This window comes from Topomyia yanbarensis, chromosome 2, assembly GCF_030247195.1.
Source record: "Topomyia yanbarensis strain Yona2022 chromosome 2, ASM3024719v1, whole genome shotgun sequence".
Taxonomy (NCBI): Eukaryota; Metazoa; Arthropoda; class Insecta; order Diptera; family Culicidae; genus Topomyia; species Topomyia yanbarensis.
The window spans coordinates 330,652,859-330,670,973 of NC_080671.1; the positions used below are offsets into that span (position 1 = coordinate 330,652,859).

At 35.4% G+C, this 18,115-nt stretch overlaps 1 protein-coding gene across 3 annotated transcripts in view; it reads left to right on the forward strand.

Moving 5' to 3' along the window:
* The first annotated feature begins 1,976 nt into the window (after positions 1–1,976).
* The window catches only part of LOC131683904 (phosphatidylinositol transfer protein alpha isoform), a 65,240-nt gene continuing 49,101 nt past the window's right edge, over positions 1,977–18,115 (forward strand). For 2 of the 3 annotated variants that reach the window (XM_058966305.1, XM_058966304.1), the window contains exon 1: positions 1,977–2,575. In XM_058966305.1, the coding sequence (XP_058822288.1) occupies positions 2,559–2,575 (17 nt within the window). In that variant the 5' untranslated portion in view covers positions 1,977–2,558. The remainder of the gene's footprint in view (positions 2,576–18,115) is intronic. The other variant, XM_058966306.1, reaches the window with a different exon arrangement.

The following is an 18,115-nucleotide window of genomic DNA, read 5'->3' on the forward strand; positions in this document are numbered from 1 at the left end:
ACTGCTCTAACTAATGTTTTCAAATGGGTAGGATGAATAGAGGCGCTAAGATGAATTAGGGCACAGTAACCCTAAAAGAAAATAATTGATACTAAAAATGTATTTATTGAAAGCAAAAATTTGTTGTTGTTCTAATAAAAAAATATTTTCAACCAATAAGTTTGTTTGTTAAAGTGATAAACAATAAATGATTGGATTCAATAACACATATTTTTGGTTTAAATATGCTAATTTTGTCTGCGTGTAAGATAGCACAACAGCGAATGAAAACACATTTAAAGTCTCGTAAATAAAAACAAACCAAAAAACAACAGCGGCGATATGCGAATCCATGTGTTCGAATATGTTTGAAAATTTTCGATTTCGATGTACGTGTATCGATATTTTAGTATTTCTATTAGAAATACACATGCGTGCATACTGAACTGACATGAGTCAACACGGGCACACATATTATGGGTTCAGATTGTTCTGCTCGTTTTGCTGCAAGCATGATCCACACTTGATAGAAACGATACGGCATAACGCGACCTTTAGATGTTTGTCGCCTAGCTAAAATATTGGACAATAAATTGAAGAAAATTTAATGTGTTGATATCAATATGTTGATGAATGGAAAACACTTTACATTACAAAATGATCCATCATTAATAAAACGAATTCGAACATCGCAGAATTGTGTCGTATGGAATCAATTCTGTTCATTGTGGATCGACCTTAATATGACGTTTGAGAGGGCTTGAAAATCATGGCGGCGTGCCAGATGCCTGGTTCTATGGCCTAATCACGATGACTCGAGAAATGTTGATGTTGATTGCAAAGTTTGGAAGATATTCTGGTTGCAGTTGAAAACTGGAAAATTCAACCAGCGACAATCGTTTTTTCTCTTGTTTAATGCTAATCCAAGATGTCGGAAATAGTCATAAAACAGTAAATATTATAGTTATTACCGTTTCATCTTTGTTCGACGCAGACTTCTCGCAGTAGATTTACAATAAAATTTCATGTAACAATCAATTTTACTGTTCAGCTAAAAACTGATACGGTATTGTCACATTAAATTCAAAATTAAATGCTTTCGAGAAAAAAATTGTCTAGAGAAAAATCGATTTTTTTAATGTTAAGATGCATAACCACCCTAATAAAAAAATTATACCCAAACTTTAACTCATATAGTCCAACGATTCCACATATTGTATGGGTGATACCCTGAACAGGTCGTTAGGCTCTCGGATCATAAGATGTTTATTAGGCACCCCTTTTTTACTGTAAAAGTTGATTTCACATTGAAATTTACTGTAGAAACGCTAAAGTTTATTGTTTTTGTATTGTAGCATAACACTAGAACTTACTGTCAGTTATTGTAAAATTACTGTACACGGTTAAATAAAACAACCTGCAGCATAAGTTCTTTTAACTTACTTTTGAGTTGTGCGTCGCTTTCGCACTCATTAGTGTTGTCAAAAACAAAACGAGAGATTCGACTCAGTCGAGGTCTTCCGTGGAGGAAGGTACTTTTGAGTTGTTTGGGGTATACTCAAAATTAGGTAAATTCAACTTAAATTTGAGTATAAAAAACCTATCAATGAGTTGTAATTTTTGCCGTGGTTAAATGGAAACTACCTTCAACACGGTTTACCTAATTTTAAGTTCCCCCACGATACCACGAGATTGAGTCAAAGGAACTCAATTTTAGGTAGTTTTTCGTTTCCGTGTACTGTCACAGTGAAAATCATGGTTTTGTTACTATATTCGGGGCATCATTGCAAGAATACAGCGCACTACTTCCGAGGTGATTCCATTGTTTAGAACCAGAGAAAATCCGATTGTCGCTGGTTGGATTTTCCAGTGTTCAACTACAACCAGAATATGCTGACCTACGTTATTGGTGACATTGGTTCGTATGCACACGTGTGTGCGTGTGAGTGCCTCATTCGCCGAGATAAAATTTTCATCTGTCGGCGTGTTCAGTCGAGCAAATCTTTCAGTTCGTTGAGTGATTCGGTTCTGTCAGGTTCTGCTGGTGGCTTGTCATCGTCGCCGTTGTTGTATCATCTCCACATTGGTTCTGTACGGGAGAAGGAATATCAGTCTATTGGCAACAGAAAAACGTGCGGAACAGCTACCTACCCCGATCATCGTCTAGTGCCGTGGTGTGTAGGCGTGAAGCGATTGGCCCCGAAAAAGCAAAAAGTTGCTGGTGACGAATTTCCCTCTGCATTTCCAGCACTAACCTTCAGCTCGTGGATCGACGCCCCGTGTGCAAATCTTGGTGCGGTCTAGCACGAAAAGTAGTTTGCTTCGATTCGAGAGGTTTTTCTGATACTGATTGGCCTCGAATAGTTTGATATTGATAAAGTTTACGTCGCTAGAAGAGTCCTGTGTGATTGCTTGCTTACGTTCGCGGTTAGAGAAGCCTTGTGTAACGTTTTGCTGTGCAAAAGTTGAAATCACCCGAATATTCTGGCTCGAAATCCAGCTCAGTCGCGAATAAATTGAGTGACTCATTGCTGCCTCAAGTTCCAACTCCGGCTTAACACGTCAATAGAGAAGCAAAGATGCTGATCAAAGAGTTGTAAGTACAATTGATTTATTTTTCTCCTGTAACGAGCTATCATGCTTCATTTGATGTCATTTGGAAAAGGTTAAAAATTTCTTTGTATTTGACGAGAATTAAGAACAATGAATCCTAAATAGTAATTTTGTTTCAAAACTTGTTAAAACAAGTTAGTCAACTGGACATAAGAAGGGACGTTGGTACGGCATCATTGCGAAGAAGGAAGAAAATTGATTTTTCCTCCTACAACGAGAAAATTGCTAAAAAGCGAGTGTTAGTCTGGAAGCCGTGCTGCCAGTTAGGTTTGATTGGGGTCTATTTGGATGTTTCTGAAGTGTTAGGGATATACCCTAAATAGGACCACGAAAGTATTATAACGAAAAATACGGCATAAATAATTTAGTGTCTTGCATTTTATTCATCTGACCTGTTCACATTTATATCTTAATCAAGAGTTATTGGCTATATTATGATCTACATGGTAGCAGTTCATGCAAAATTTCATGCCTGATTACTTCGATTGTATACGTTAGCTTTAATCCGTATTGGAACTTATTATACACGCATACGTTCAAAATCACTACTAACCAGATTTCTTGTGTCCGACTTGACGACCTAGTGTTGGCTGATTAATACTTTAAATGCTTCAAATACAAGACGCTAGATTATCAATTGCGTAAGGTTAGAATTTTAGCCTTTTTTCGGTGAGCACTTTGGGTAAGTCCTGTTTCAGTTTTGTGTATGTAATACAAACAAATAATCTATAGCGATTTGTTTTGGTACTTCTTATACGGACCAAAATCTTAGAACATTTTGAAATTCTAACTAAATTACCCATAAAAGTTATTTTGAAAAAAAGTGATTTTCAGGGGTGTATCATAGAAAACTCCACAAATATGTATTAAAATCAAAAGATAGATACATAGTCTCTTCAGCAAAATTGTTTCGTATTATATTCTCTACAACTTTGCTGATTAAAGTTTTTTTTATTAACTTCATAAATGACCAAACAAACATTTGCTTCTCAGCTTTAGGGGTATTAATCACCAAACTAATGCTTTGATAAGATGGGGAATATTTTATAGACAAATTTTGCTGAAAACGGTATTCCGATCACATTTTTACCTATTTGGAACCACTGTGGCGGTGAATTAACCAAAGCCCAGCGTCTATTTAAACCCACTTTGTCGCCATTTTGTTTATTGGGGTTATGAGACGACCAATCTCAAGTTCTGCACACATTTGTTTACCCGATTCAAAAGGAACGCGATTCTACAGGAGACTTCAGCAGTGTCAGTACTGAGTATGTCACTTCTAGGTTTTTTAGGAACCCCATAACGCCTGGAAAACGGAGCTGCTTATTGTAAAACTCTGTGTGATTTGAAATGTCAGTTGGCTAATTTCGATGGAATTCGCAGCACAACATTTCCAAATAGTTGGCGAGAAAAATAGTTTACGCGTTTCTGGCAACTCTTCCTTACATTAAACGACGGGTTTGTCAGTATGACGGATCACGCGGCTTTTTCCTTCTTTTTCGTTGTACTTCATTTCGTAAACTGTCAGAAGGTCACTCACTTCCGCAATTATAGTAGTATTAGTGAAACAAAAAAAAGAGTGCCTGCGAGCATGTGTTTATCGGACGTTCATCGTGTCGTAGTTGAAGTAGGTGTTGGTGAATGGATGAATGAATTGAAAGAAGCGCGGAAGCTTGCGAGAAGGATAACAGAAAAAACATGAATGGAGATTGTAGGAATATAGTGACGGCGATGGGATTGTTTTGTTAGCCAAAGGCTGCAGTTTGTTGTTGCTGCACTGATGTATCAGTAAATCTAATAGGAATTGTGGATTTACACTCGCGCAATGGTTGATAATCGGAATTTTATATGCAAGTAGTATACAAATAGTTGTCAACTCTATCTTCGCTGGATATTTTTGCATGTATCCTATTTTATAATTGCCCTCCAGATGAGTGAGTGTACTATACATTACATAACACGCTCTGCTGGGAGAATGCCGAATAAAACACGATTTTTTTTGTTTTGGAAAATATTGTTAGAGCAATTTATAGCATTTTGCGGTAACAGCAAACATTCCCTTGTAGTTTCTGGCTTCCTTCTCAAAATGTAAAAAATCCACATCGAGCATATCTGATTGCCAAGAGTAAATACAGTAAAGACCCTTTTTTATCAGCCCCTTGGCGAATTTTAAGCTGATAAAACAGGGACATTGATAAAATCGGGACATATATTTTTGTTTTTTTTTTAATAAACCGAAGCTCTTAAAATATTCTTCGTTGTTCCTTAGATATAGCCTTGAAACCTTTTTTGATTATTTACTTTAAGTTCCCATTAAGGGGTTCTGACAGCGCAAAATAAAAAAATAATATTTTAATTTTTGCATTTTTTGGATCTCTAAGATAAGAAATATATGCCCAAGAAAGGATTTACTCGAATTCAACTTGGTTCGTCTGCTAGAGCCCATCAAACTACCAACTATCAATTTTCATATGAAGCTGATAAAATCGGGTCAAAAAGCTGATAATATCGGGGGGTTGATTAAATCGGGGGCTGATAAAATCGGGTCTGCTTGGATGGGCTAAACATCAGTCGGTTGTGGGTAAGATTCAACTCCTAAAAGTGGTCCCTTTTTCATTTTTTCGGTTGGAGTAAGGAGTACATATAATATACTGGTGATTAACGCAAGCTTTTTCAAGATTACACCACGACTGAAGAAGTATCAGGCCAAAGAACCAATGTGTGGAACAAAAGTAACCGACGGTTCAAAGACTTAGAATGAATAGAAGAGCTGAGATGTATTAGAGAAAAGAATTGGATAGGACAACCCGGGAAACATCTATATCTATGCAATCTAAAGGAATACGAAATCATAAAAAATAACGCTCGCATGGTACTTCAACTGGCGAAAAACAACCGACCTTGACCTACGAACAATTCCTTTTAATTGACGTCAATTATTGTAGCGATATTAGTTCTCCATATATGTGCTAGGATCATTAGTCTGTGATGGGTGGTATGTAACGGTCGTTAATAGGATAATATTCGTATTGTGATCATTCTGTTCAAAAGCGAATGCTTGAAACGACAACGATGTTGAATGAAAGTGTTTCGAAAGCACCAAGGATAACGTAGTTAACGTTTGGTTTTTAACACAGGCTTCAATACCTTGATATAAGATTTTTTTTCAATAGAATAGCATATCAAAAGATTTATGAGTTAAGCGAGAGCAATATTATGAAAAAATTCCACCAGCAACTGTATTCAAACTTGGCCCTAACTCTTTGGATTTTATTCAGTCTGCTCATTTGAAACTGCACATGTGTTAGCTTGAAGCCACTAGGTCCTCTAGTAGCGGTAAGCTTGAATCTAGTTGGTACCGCCACACGGTACTATCTTTGATTTTAGGCCTGAGTTTAGTCCGGCCTAAGACGTTAGTACCTGTCATTGCAGAAATGACTGCATCCTGAAGCCAAATGAAAACAGTGTAAAAGGCCGCCATTTTCCTCTTGCATACATCTCAATAATTTGAATCAACTTTTCGAACTTTATGTGCAATATTATGGCCCATGTTGCACACAAACCATATAAGGGCAAGTAAGCAAGCTTTATCCCGTACGAAAAACAGGTGTAATCGAATTTTAAATGCATTTTTTTAAATATTCTTTATCGTCCTATATCTAGAAGGTGCTACACGCTCATTTAAAAACGCCACATCGAAGAGTTATATTGCAGGTTAGCAGAAGTCGAGTCATATTGAAACAAACTGTCGAACGAAATTTTATAATTGGATTGGATGAAAATTATTTTCGTTCGTTAGTTTACCTATGGCTATCAAAATGAGTGAAGTTTAATTTGCTCACAATTTTTTAGTTATTTTTACATGAGGAAAAGAATATATAATCACAATTTGTTCCCTTTTCTAGTTGTATCTTCTCACAAAGAACACCATAAGCAAGTGGAAGTTTATTTAGATTTTTACTGCTTTTGAACGAGTTCAAAGCTAAGATTGAATAACAAATTGTAAATGAAGCCATGCCATACAGCCTAAGTAACACTTTTAAATATGACGGCAAAAAAACTGTTACAAATATTCTCATTTTGATCGTTATTTAAATGTTATCGGAGCTTGCTTGTATTGTTTCGTAATTTATAATTTTCTAGCATATCTTGAACGATTTGCATTTCCGCTGTAGTACAAATTTTCGTTTAATTCTTTATGATAGAACAGATATGCACAGGGTATGAAAGAGCTGTGAAAGCTGAGACTAGACAGATGACTTGGCAAAATGACGCAAAAAGTTGAATACGGAAAAATCGCTGAAATCGTGTCGGAACTTAAGGGGGTTGTGTAAGGTATTATATATCGGCAAAAAAATGGATACTTTAATTTTTTTTCGATGCAAAGATTTTTTGTTTTTTCAGTCAGGCGCCACATCGAAATCTTGTTTTGCGGTATACACCATAACTCAAAATCTACTGGACAAACGATGAGATATTTGCACAGTTGTTTTTCACAGCATTTCACAAGTAATTAAGGGAGCTTTTATTTTTTTATCGATTTTCGATTTTTTCGTAGTACTTTGAAACCAAAGTCCGATTATTGCTAAAACAATGATTAACATGTTATTGTAAAATAATAATATTTAGCAGTTTGCAAAAAGCTCTTGTAGTTGCCTGGGCAATGATGTGAAGAAGAAGAATTGTGCAAAATTCAGAACGATTGGCCCAAGAAATTTTGTCTGCATCCAGTATCAGGTTCAATTTGTAAATTTATAATTGTCAATTCATTATCAGACAGAGGGCAGACTATACCAAGTAACTAATTATAATTTTTATTAATTAAAATTACTGGACTTTTGGTATTTCAGGCATGATTGGATAATCGTGCTGATAATTTGAATTACTTCATTTTCAGCAAAGTAGGTCTGCCAAATTCTATATGCATGGTTAGTTGGGTAGGATGGTATAATAAGCCCCACCAGGCTAAAATTTCAGATTTCCATTCCATGGACGACATAATTATCTGAAGCAAATAAATAATTCTTATGGCATTTTTCATGTGTTGCAGAACAGCAACTGATACAAACTTTTCAAAAGATGTAAGCTTCCACTCTTTTTCTAATAAGCATTTGATTTAATTTGGAACAGTCAGATTTGGCTGAACTGACAAACTACTAAGTGTAATGTTAGAGAAGCTCTTCAAGCCCTTGGAGTGGCTAGCGCCTAACAATACAACTCTATAACGTTTTCGATAGTATGCGCCATTATTAGCAAAATAACGTTTTAGTCAATTATGGATCTTAAATAATAAATTGTTTAAGCTGTTACTCCACTGTAGAATTTTAAAACAATCGATTTTTTATTTATTAGGCTAAAATGTGCTTTAGGATGTAAAAAATGAGATCCCAAAACATGGAGAACGAAAACAATTGTATGTATAACCCATGTGTACTGCAAACTTTAACCGCGTTTTTCTCGAAACCACTGACCGGAAATGTAACTCGAGCAAATGATTTTTGGTCGCTTTGAAATTTTCACAGCATATTCAAAATTGATTTTTCTAGTCACGTACGCAGGATTAAATTTTTTATTGTTTACCTTTTTATTGATTAACAATTTTGTGTAGATTTTTATGACATTCTCAAAACTGCGCCATTTCGCTTAAAATCAAAATATCTAAAAAATCCTACATACATCGCTATTGACATAAGGAATCAGAAAAACTTTAGTTTTTGGCGTTAGGTCAAAAATCACGGGAGATAGATTTCCGACCGTGGACCCCTTCCAAAAAAACGCGCATGAGGTGAAAATGCTGCAGAGCCGCCATCTTGTGATGAAATTGCTCGAAAAAATTATTTTATTTGATGCAATACTTATGTTATAAATCCCATTCAACAAGATGTCGATTCACCATTTCATTGAGCAATAAAAAAATTCTCGAAATAATCAGACTATTAAATAACATAAACAGTGAATTTTAAATTAACTTTATTGTACAGTTTTTTAACATAGCCGTGTATTGCTGATCAGAACGCAGCAATGCAAATGGCAGCATCATGTTACCGGAAGAAGACAAAAATATGCAAAAATTTGTCATGCTGCTCTTGCATACATTTCGTTATTTTCAATCCTCTTTTCGGCTTTCTTCTGGATAAATATGATTCTCTTTGCTCGCAATAAATAAGCCAGTTTATCAGGTAGGAGAGACAAGCACTGTCGAACTACACTAATCAAATAAAATACCAATTAATGCGTAGAAAACTACGCATTTTCAATAAAAGTGGAATAACCCTTTTAAGTGGGTAAAGAGTTCGTATCCATAAATGAATACAGCTCTTGTACGTCAACCTGGGTATGTTTTACCCTTTATTTTTTCGCAGAACTGTTACAACAAAATGTATCATGAAAATCGCGCCGGAATGAAAAATACTGCCAATAGAATTATTTCTGAATTAAAAAAAAACATAAAATAACATTCATTTCACATTATTGTCTCCTTAACTACTTAACAAAATAAAACCGCCAACTGGATATATTTTTAATGGCTGGATCTTTTGGCTGCTCTAAAAATGCCAAACGCATATTTGCAACATCCTCAGTAGTTTAAACAGCTATTTTTATGAGCATTGCCGAAATGTTCCGTTTCCGCCACGCACTCAGATGCAGGCCGGTAATTTGCAGCTTCCGCTACGAACCTTAGTTTGCAGGTTAACTCGCTTAAAAAATGCTTAATGACTTTTCACTCATTATTAAGATCAGTATATCCATTGACATTATCTCATCGAGTAGTTGTGAAATAAATAAAAAGCACCAATTGTTATAAGCAATAAAATACCCATTTTTTGACAGCTCGAATAACTTCCGAAAATGGGCAATTTTAATACATAAAATGGCTAAAGTTTTTTTATCGTGTTTATCTACCCGCATTTTTTTTTATTTCCCCGCATATTTGGTGATCATTCCTGTAAGATAACCGCAATGGTATTTGAACCTTAAAAAACCATTCCCTGAAATTTCCTCTTATCATTAACGAAACGATAAACCAACGCTACCAGCAATCATATTGACTATTCCACTTATGGTCAGCGCCACTTGTACCATTTACCGAATAGGTCGTTAAGTAACGTTACCATTCAAAAATGCCGATTTCCTCGAACAAATTTTAGGGCATATTATAAGGGGAATGGTGATCTTATAATCCATTTTTGCGGCACTACATTATGTTTATTGGATTTTTTTGACAATATGACAAATCGTGACACAAAACAAACATGGTACCATACCACAAATCGTTTCAATCATTTGGTGTATTGTGACCACAGATAACCATTTCTCGAATAGTACAGTTATAGTTTTCGAGTGACACTATGCCATAGGCAAAATGTGATGAGTGTGTATAATAAACTACTTTATCGACACTATCAAATGCGGCAGATGTAAAAAGAACTTTATAAAGGTTTTTTTTTTGATTCACCCAAGAGCCTCTTCCCCCTCCCCCCTCATCAGTTCGAATAACTTTTTTTATTCTATCGATTTATGGTAATCTGTGATTTGATCCATGTTCGCTTGTTGATATCTTATGGTGGTGGTACTGCCGCTTTTACCAATTCAGCTTTTTCTGTAATCTTGTGGAACGTATTTTGGTCTTCATAATAACCTAGCCACAATCGACTTTAGGAAGAGGGTAAATCGACATGTCATATACTAATAAACGGTTGATGATTACAAATGGCCATGAATGTAAGAGCTGAATAATTACGGAGCATACCGTATATGGTTGGAACTTCAATTCAAATTTTCCCTTAATTTTCCTTGAATTGGTTTAAGAGGAGGTTTGCGAGCCTTTCGGTGATGGTTAGCCGTGTGTTTGATACAATACATTCATATATAATATATAAACCGTTGAATCTGGTTGGTTAGGCAAATCGAGAATCTGGATGATGCATCCGTTATTAGAATTGACCGTCTCTCCTCGTCTTGACAGGTGTAGCAACTTCCGGCAGCTGTGTACTTACGTTGTTAAAAAGACTCGTGAAGTATACGAAAAATGTAATACATTTAGATTGATCCACTTAAGAAAAAGGTATAAGCTCGGATATTAGAGCAGGATTAGAAATTCTTGAGTTGCTAGAACTGCAATACATGGTGTTAGCCCTTCTCTAGAAGTCCATCCTAAATTCGTGAAGCTCCTTCCTACTAACAGAACTTCTTAAACGGCAGTGTTACTATGTGATATATTTTGCCATATACGAAATTTGATTATGATTAGTTTTACCATTTTGCTGAATGTGCTTATAAACAAATTGTTGCTATAGATGAAATGTGAATTAATCTAATCGACCTTCGCTGAGTAAAACATTATTGACAGCCTTGTGGATTCATTTCACCTTTTACAGAAAGGTATGAAACTTTAGATTTTGTCCAAAAACGAAACCTGTATGCCAAAAATTAAATTTGGAATTTCTTTTATCCAACCTAAATAATCTGATTTCCACTTGGTAAGAAATATTAATAAAGTATTAAAGCACTTTATTCATGGATAAATTATTTTTTTCCCAATAAATATGTGCAATAAACAAAGATTTGTTATTTCATTTTAACAACACATTCAATTCAATATAAAGGATTACTGTAAACTGTAACCAAACGATTCGACTTGATGTGAACATTATGGTAATCTTGTAAGGAAATTGTAACGATACACGTTTTTCTTTAAAGCAAACCTTACAGAACCATATGAAAACGACTAGTATAATTGTGACTTCAATACAAATCGTTTAGATATATTTTTTTAATAATCCTGCGGAAGCACCTCAATTCTTTTCTAACTTACAATATTATATTATAACCATTCCCTGTATTGTAACAATAACTCGTATCTTCATTCTATATTTTCATATAATTTTACAGGAAAACGCATTTATCGTAATATCATAAATAGACCTTAACGTATGTGGTTACCATAGCACTTATGATTTTTGTATAATATGGAGGATTCCAGATAAAGTTTTTATTTATGCGGGTCCTCCGTTCTTTCCCTCTCTCTACACGCTTGATTCCAATTGCACATCGAAGGGTTACAGTAGAGCACGTTTGGATAAATTGAGATCTATTCAATCAATTCAGATCAAAGTTGTTTTTGTGAATTAGAAACAGAACTACAATAAGAATTGCTTTGATTCTTTTCGTTTTGCTTATCGCTAAGAGAATAAGCGGGACCATTTAATTCGTTAATATAAATCGATAACATATTTTCACGAATGATTGCCCATATATCTATTGTATCACACATCAAAGAAAGTAAATAACGGAAAAAAATTATTGTTTTTGGGGGATAGATCCAAACAAATGACAATTGGATATAGATCGTAAAATGCAATATTTTATGAATTTACTTACACTGGTCGTTAGCAAATTGAATCAGAATGTTAACAGCTTAGAAATTAGCTCCACAAATACCCTAAGCTAAGAGTAAATAATTGATTTTAAATATGTGCAATGTTCCAATAAGAGTAAAATCACATAAAACTTCTGAATACAAAATGTTTTGAAATTTATTATGAACACAACGGTGATCAATATATTTATTTCGATTTTTGGCATAAATCGTTCCAATTTGCCTTGATGCATTATAGAAATATATCTATATTCTGTCTGCCACAGCGCAAAAAAAAATTAAATATAACGCTCGTGAATATAAATGATCATTCTGTCAAAGTTTAATTTTCTGTTTGATCTTTGTTTACTTTTTATTAAAACTTCGCTGAAAAACGTGTATAATTTTAATTCGCAGACCTTCATTGATAATTGATCTTTATTCCAAACTTGTGAAAATTCATTTGAAACGAAAATGAATGTTCTCCCCCACGTCGATAGGTATCATGTTCAATTAGAATGACACTCACAGTTCATTTTAAATTCAAATTGAAATATTTTAACCAATTATTTAATCAAAGTATGAAATCTCGACAAACATATAATTCCGGCATGAAAGCCAACTGTCAAAATTCTCTTTGAAAGGAAATTCCGGACAAACCGTTACTCACCAATCACAGATGTTGGCAGTAAACAAAAGAGAAAAATTTTCTCTTCCATTAACTGCTATGAACTGTGTTTATCCAGCGACGGTTTGTCCGGAATTTCCTTTCAAAGAGAAATTTGACAGTTGGGTTTTAACCAGTAGTCATATTTTTGTCGAAAAATAACTATCATGGCACCAATTACAACCGATGGTTTAGCCACCTCTAACTCGACGAGCGCCTATTCAAACTGAATAAAAACATGCATATGTATATCAATTTATTTTCTTTTGTGCATATTATGTCACTACAAAGTACTGCACATCATCGGCCAACTTTCAACTATCCAACACGTTAAAGTTCTATGTTCAGAAACATATCGGCAACAAGTTGACATAATTGTTCTCAAATCCTATGGAACGAGATATTTAACGAAGAAAAGCTATTTTACTGCAAGAAAATATCGGAATGAATTTACTCATTTTCTTTAACTTGAATTTGTTGTTTTTTAACATTGACGTGTAACGCAGATCAGAACGCAGCCATATAAATGACAGCATCGTTTGATTAAAGCTTACCAAATATTTTAGGCCGGTTTAAAAGTTAGTCCGGTTTAAAAACAGTTAGTACGGCTTTGTGCTTACGGCTAGAGGTTGATAACAGTCTGTTATCTCCCTCCGGACAAAACCAGCATTGTAGTATTTGGTAGGTTGAAGTATCTCAGCAAAGAGTCGATTCCTACCTCTAAGTCGTAAGAGGCGAATGAAAACAGAATTCCTTAAGTTAAGGTGTTCCTTCGCGCCGAGGACTGAATGACTGGTGAGACTAAAATATATTCCAGTCACGCACGGAGTGTCGAACCTTCCACATACCACGTGGACACGTGGACAGTTTAGGGGAGACTAGCAGTCCTAAGAAAGTTTACACTTGTCCATGGGGAGAGGGAAGGGGGTATGGAAAATTTTCATGTTTTTTCAACATTTCCATACCATACAAAATACCAAATACCATCACACGAGTTCGATAAAAAACTGACCTACTTGACCCCACTCTACTCTATTTATTGTTCTGAAATGATTAACCAAACCTTTCGAAAATATAATACAACTAACGCTTTCTTTGAACACATACACTGTCATGATGAAGCGTTGTGTTCTATATTTTAGGTACCGTACATGCATTTCATTCGGAAAATTGCATTCCTCTAAAAATGGTCGAATCAAAACTTCACCAGAGAAGAATGCAGGATGTTGCAATCGCATCCGCCCAAATCTCCTCATATATGGCAGAAGCGTCAACAAGTTATTCATTGTTGGCTACGTTACGAATGTGTTCCATGCAATCAAGACCTTGAGAAGCGCTTGGTATCTTGAGCTGGCAACAAATAAGCGAATCTGCTCATATCTTTTTCGATTCGCGGTACTGTTCACTATTGACCGCATCTCTTCTATCTACCCAAGTCAGCCCCGCCGCCGATAACGCCTGTTTGTCCCACAGCAGTGTATCCAGGTCAATGGTGACATTGATTTCAAAAACTTCTTGCGTCTACCAAATAGGGTCATCTACTTCCAGGCTTTATCAGAGAGTGCAACTACTTTTCCTTCACAGTTTCAGTGGCAGCATTATGGTGGGAGTAAGTTCATATTTCGTCCCATGACGCAGGCAGGCAAAGGAGTGCGCTGAGTGGCGTCATTCAAGGCTACTATTGCTTCATCCTCCTCCATCTTCATACGGTTTGTGCTGTGTATTACATACATATGTGCACTGTTTGGCACAGTTTCCTTTTTTTTTTTTTTTTCATAAAATCACTGTCAAGCAGCGGCGGTGTCGCCTGTCCTGCTGAGAGCACAAGGTAGTTCTCGTATTTTGTCCATTATGTTTGTACTAATCGTGCCTTAGGACTACCAATCTTGCACTGGGAGATGTGTGGGATATGCTGCAGTCGTGAAGGAAGATTGAGTTCATCTGTGTTATGAAAGTATCTTGATTAGAGAATGGCTACTTATATTGTATTTTTTTAAACAATCGGAAGCAATTCAGCACTGGTATCCATTGCCCCTTTTAGCTGGTTTTAAACTAAATGAATGGTAGAGCTGCACGACTAACAATATGAGAGATTTTATTTTTGATAAACGTAAATTTTTATCAGCTCTGCCCTTTATTTCTATTTTTTAAATATATTCTGGTTGGGCAAATTGTTGCGATGCGACAAGCATCATGTAGAAAACACGTGTTTTTATATTCACCATGGAATATGTTTCGTATATTGATTAAATAATTAATTACCACCAAGAGAGCGGAGTAACTGTAGTTGTATCTCACTCTGGTTTGGTTGTACAGAAAAAGGGTGAGCTGAGGTCACATTGTGCATCCACAGCGTTCCTACCAATAAGTTTTGTGTTAGAGATGTATAATGTCGCTCCAGGTCTCATTTCCCGCTAGCAAATAAGCGGGGGGGTGGAAGTGTGACCTTCTTGATAACATTTGGAAAACAACTTTTTTATATTGTAACGACATATAATTAGCAAGGGACTGGTGAAGTATTTTTCAAATATTAAGAGCCATAGTACTCAAGGGAGAGCAAGGATTTGAAGTAAGAAAGTAGAAAAGCGTGGAGTAGGGTCAATGAACAAGCTTAGAGTTTCCCGGTTACTTAGTATTTCTGGAGTGAGAGAAATATTAACACCGTGGATAGCACATGATAAATTCAAGTGATAATGACATTAAAAAGTGTCGCGAATAAGCCATTACTGGGATTAATTTTAGTATCTTACCTCATATTGTTTAGAAATTGTATCACTGTATGCAGATATGTAGCACAATCGGACAAAGAGCTTCGCTTCGTTGTTGATTCGCTTTGGGTATATGAAACTTTTAATTTTTCACAACAAAAACAACACGTGAGGGAAAACAGTCCAACTCTAATCTGAATTTACTACTAAGCCGACTGGTATATGAGAGTTCAACGGTCTCATATACCAATTGACTCAACTCGACAAATTGGGATAATGTCTGTATGTATGCATGTGTGTGTATGTATGTATATGCAGTAATATCCGTTGCGGTTGAACCGAACGAAACTAGTTTCAAATAAAAGGCCTGACGTGACAATTTGACACTATTATTTTTGTTTTTGGATATGTTGTTTGCGTTCTGAGATATGGGTGATTTTGTTAGAACAGGACATATTTTAAGCATATAACTTTCAAACAAAGCAGTCGGCGGAGATATCAAACATTTTATTTTTCTATTCCACACTTACCAATTTCCACTAACTAAACGTGAGAATGTTACATACAAAGTATTGCTTTATTGATGTTTTAGGGACAAAAGCAAGTTTGAAAATATGAACAACAACAACAACAAGTATGAAAAAACACCTACGTGACTCAGGGATTTTGATTCCGAACACATTTTGTGAATTTATTCGAAAATGAATTAACTATTTCTCAAAAATTAATTTGAAAGTTCATTTCAAAGACAAAACAATATTTAAGTTCACCTCATAGTGAATTTTTTTACAGAGTTGTTCTACTTACCACTTGGATTACGCGTTGCGTGCAGCCGTGAGGTAAATGCAAGATGCTATATGAATGTACAGATCGCCAAATAATCCCCCTAATAGTGAGAGAATAGCTTCCTCATATATTTCAAATTCATAATATATTCGGGGCATCACCGAGAGCTGCTCCTTACACGCCCCCTCCCCCTCTGTTCCTTTTTCTGTTCGTGGTCGTGCTACACATTAATCTTGGCATTTCTGTATCCATTTCTAAGTTGTGCCGTAAGATCTTCTATTAATCGAATATATTTGCCAATGTCCAAGACAGAATTATAAATCCCATTTTAGTGTAAAATAAAATTTTTCGCGGGAATAAATCATAGGGTGATGAGCCTATTTTGGCACCATTATGGAGAGGGTCGCACTATTTTTTGAACAACTTAAAAAGAAGCCATATTACCTATAACCTTTTCCAGAATAAAGTATCAGTGTACTGTTTCTTAAACATCTGTATAATGCTTATTTGGCAGAATTGTCTCAATTTTCAGCATAAATGAAAATAAATGTTCTATTCTGTGCATCTATTCCCACCTGAACGTTCCAATTATAGCCTCATGGGTGTGCCGATTTCCACCTCATCGAAAAACAATCTAGTTGAAACGCAATGCCTCATATTTCATTTGCGTCGATTCTAACTAGGTATCCAGATCATGGACGCCAACGCGTGATTTGTAAAACGAATCATTCTGCTTTTTTCAGCCGATCAAAACAAACGTAAACATCACGAACACGAAAGAAACTCATCAGCTGTTAGTAGAAGAGCGCCCAGAACTGCGCATGCAGGAAATAACCATGCGAAAGTTAACTGGAATATAAAGTTTCACATCACACATTACTTCCTCCCGATCCAAATTGTATGTGCAGATGAAAATAAAATATGCAATCAACAATTAGTTGAATAGCTTGAAATAATTGATTACCGATACATGAAATTGCATTACAATATATTTTCAAGTTCATGTTTTGGGTTGGCCGCACTGGTGATTCTTTTCTGTACGATGGATGCAAAAAAGTTTGTTTTGATTGTGGTAGTGTATTGGCAAAACATGGTAAAATTATGAACGCCAGTATTTAATATTTTCCTATTATTCCTAGTGTTTGACGATTGCTTTTAAAGTGAAATAATCGTAAAAAGGTTCTCCAGCTAAAATAAACGTATGTATCAGTGCAATATTTAATATATTTGTGCCGGAATAACGAGATATGAGGCAGTAAATGCTGGCTCGAAAGTGTTTATTTTGCTAAGCGCCGTTGCGTCCTGTTTCGGTTCACTACGCGAGTGAGGCGGATCAGCAGATATTTCAATAAGGTGATTTTGTTTTAATTAAAAGTTGGATTTAGTGGATAGTTCTGAATACGTATGTGCACAACAAATAAAGAATATAACTTGAGCTTATTTTTGCACACCTGTTTTAGCCAAATCGATATTGTCATTATCTCATATGCTTGGTTCGAAACCAAGGGGTACGAAATAGGGTCACAATAGGCTCTACTGCCATAATAGGCACATCACCCTATATTACATTCATGGTAAAGAAAATATTTGTAGTCTTGAGAATATTTGCAAATTGTTTGTATTACGTGAAAACTATAATTTATGTAAAAACTCTGCTTTCCGTTGAAGATGATGAAATGTTGCCCTACGGGAAGGCATGCGACTAGAAATCGAAAACCACATCAACAAATTCTAAATAATTTCTATACTGAGTGTTTGTGTACACTACAAGTAAGGAAATTCTTGAGTATATCAGAAAGATATTCGGCTTAACTGGGTAATATGGATGTTTTCAGATAAAAATTTTCAAAAAAGACATTCCACGAGCGGTTTTTAAACTCTTCGAACCTCTATTGAATTTTGAATGAAACATATATTCAAATATGTCATTTAAAAACTAAGGATACCGGCTTTGGTACGATATTATTCAAAAGGTATTTTCATTGTATTGGTATGCACGGTGTC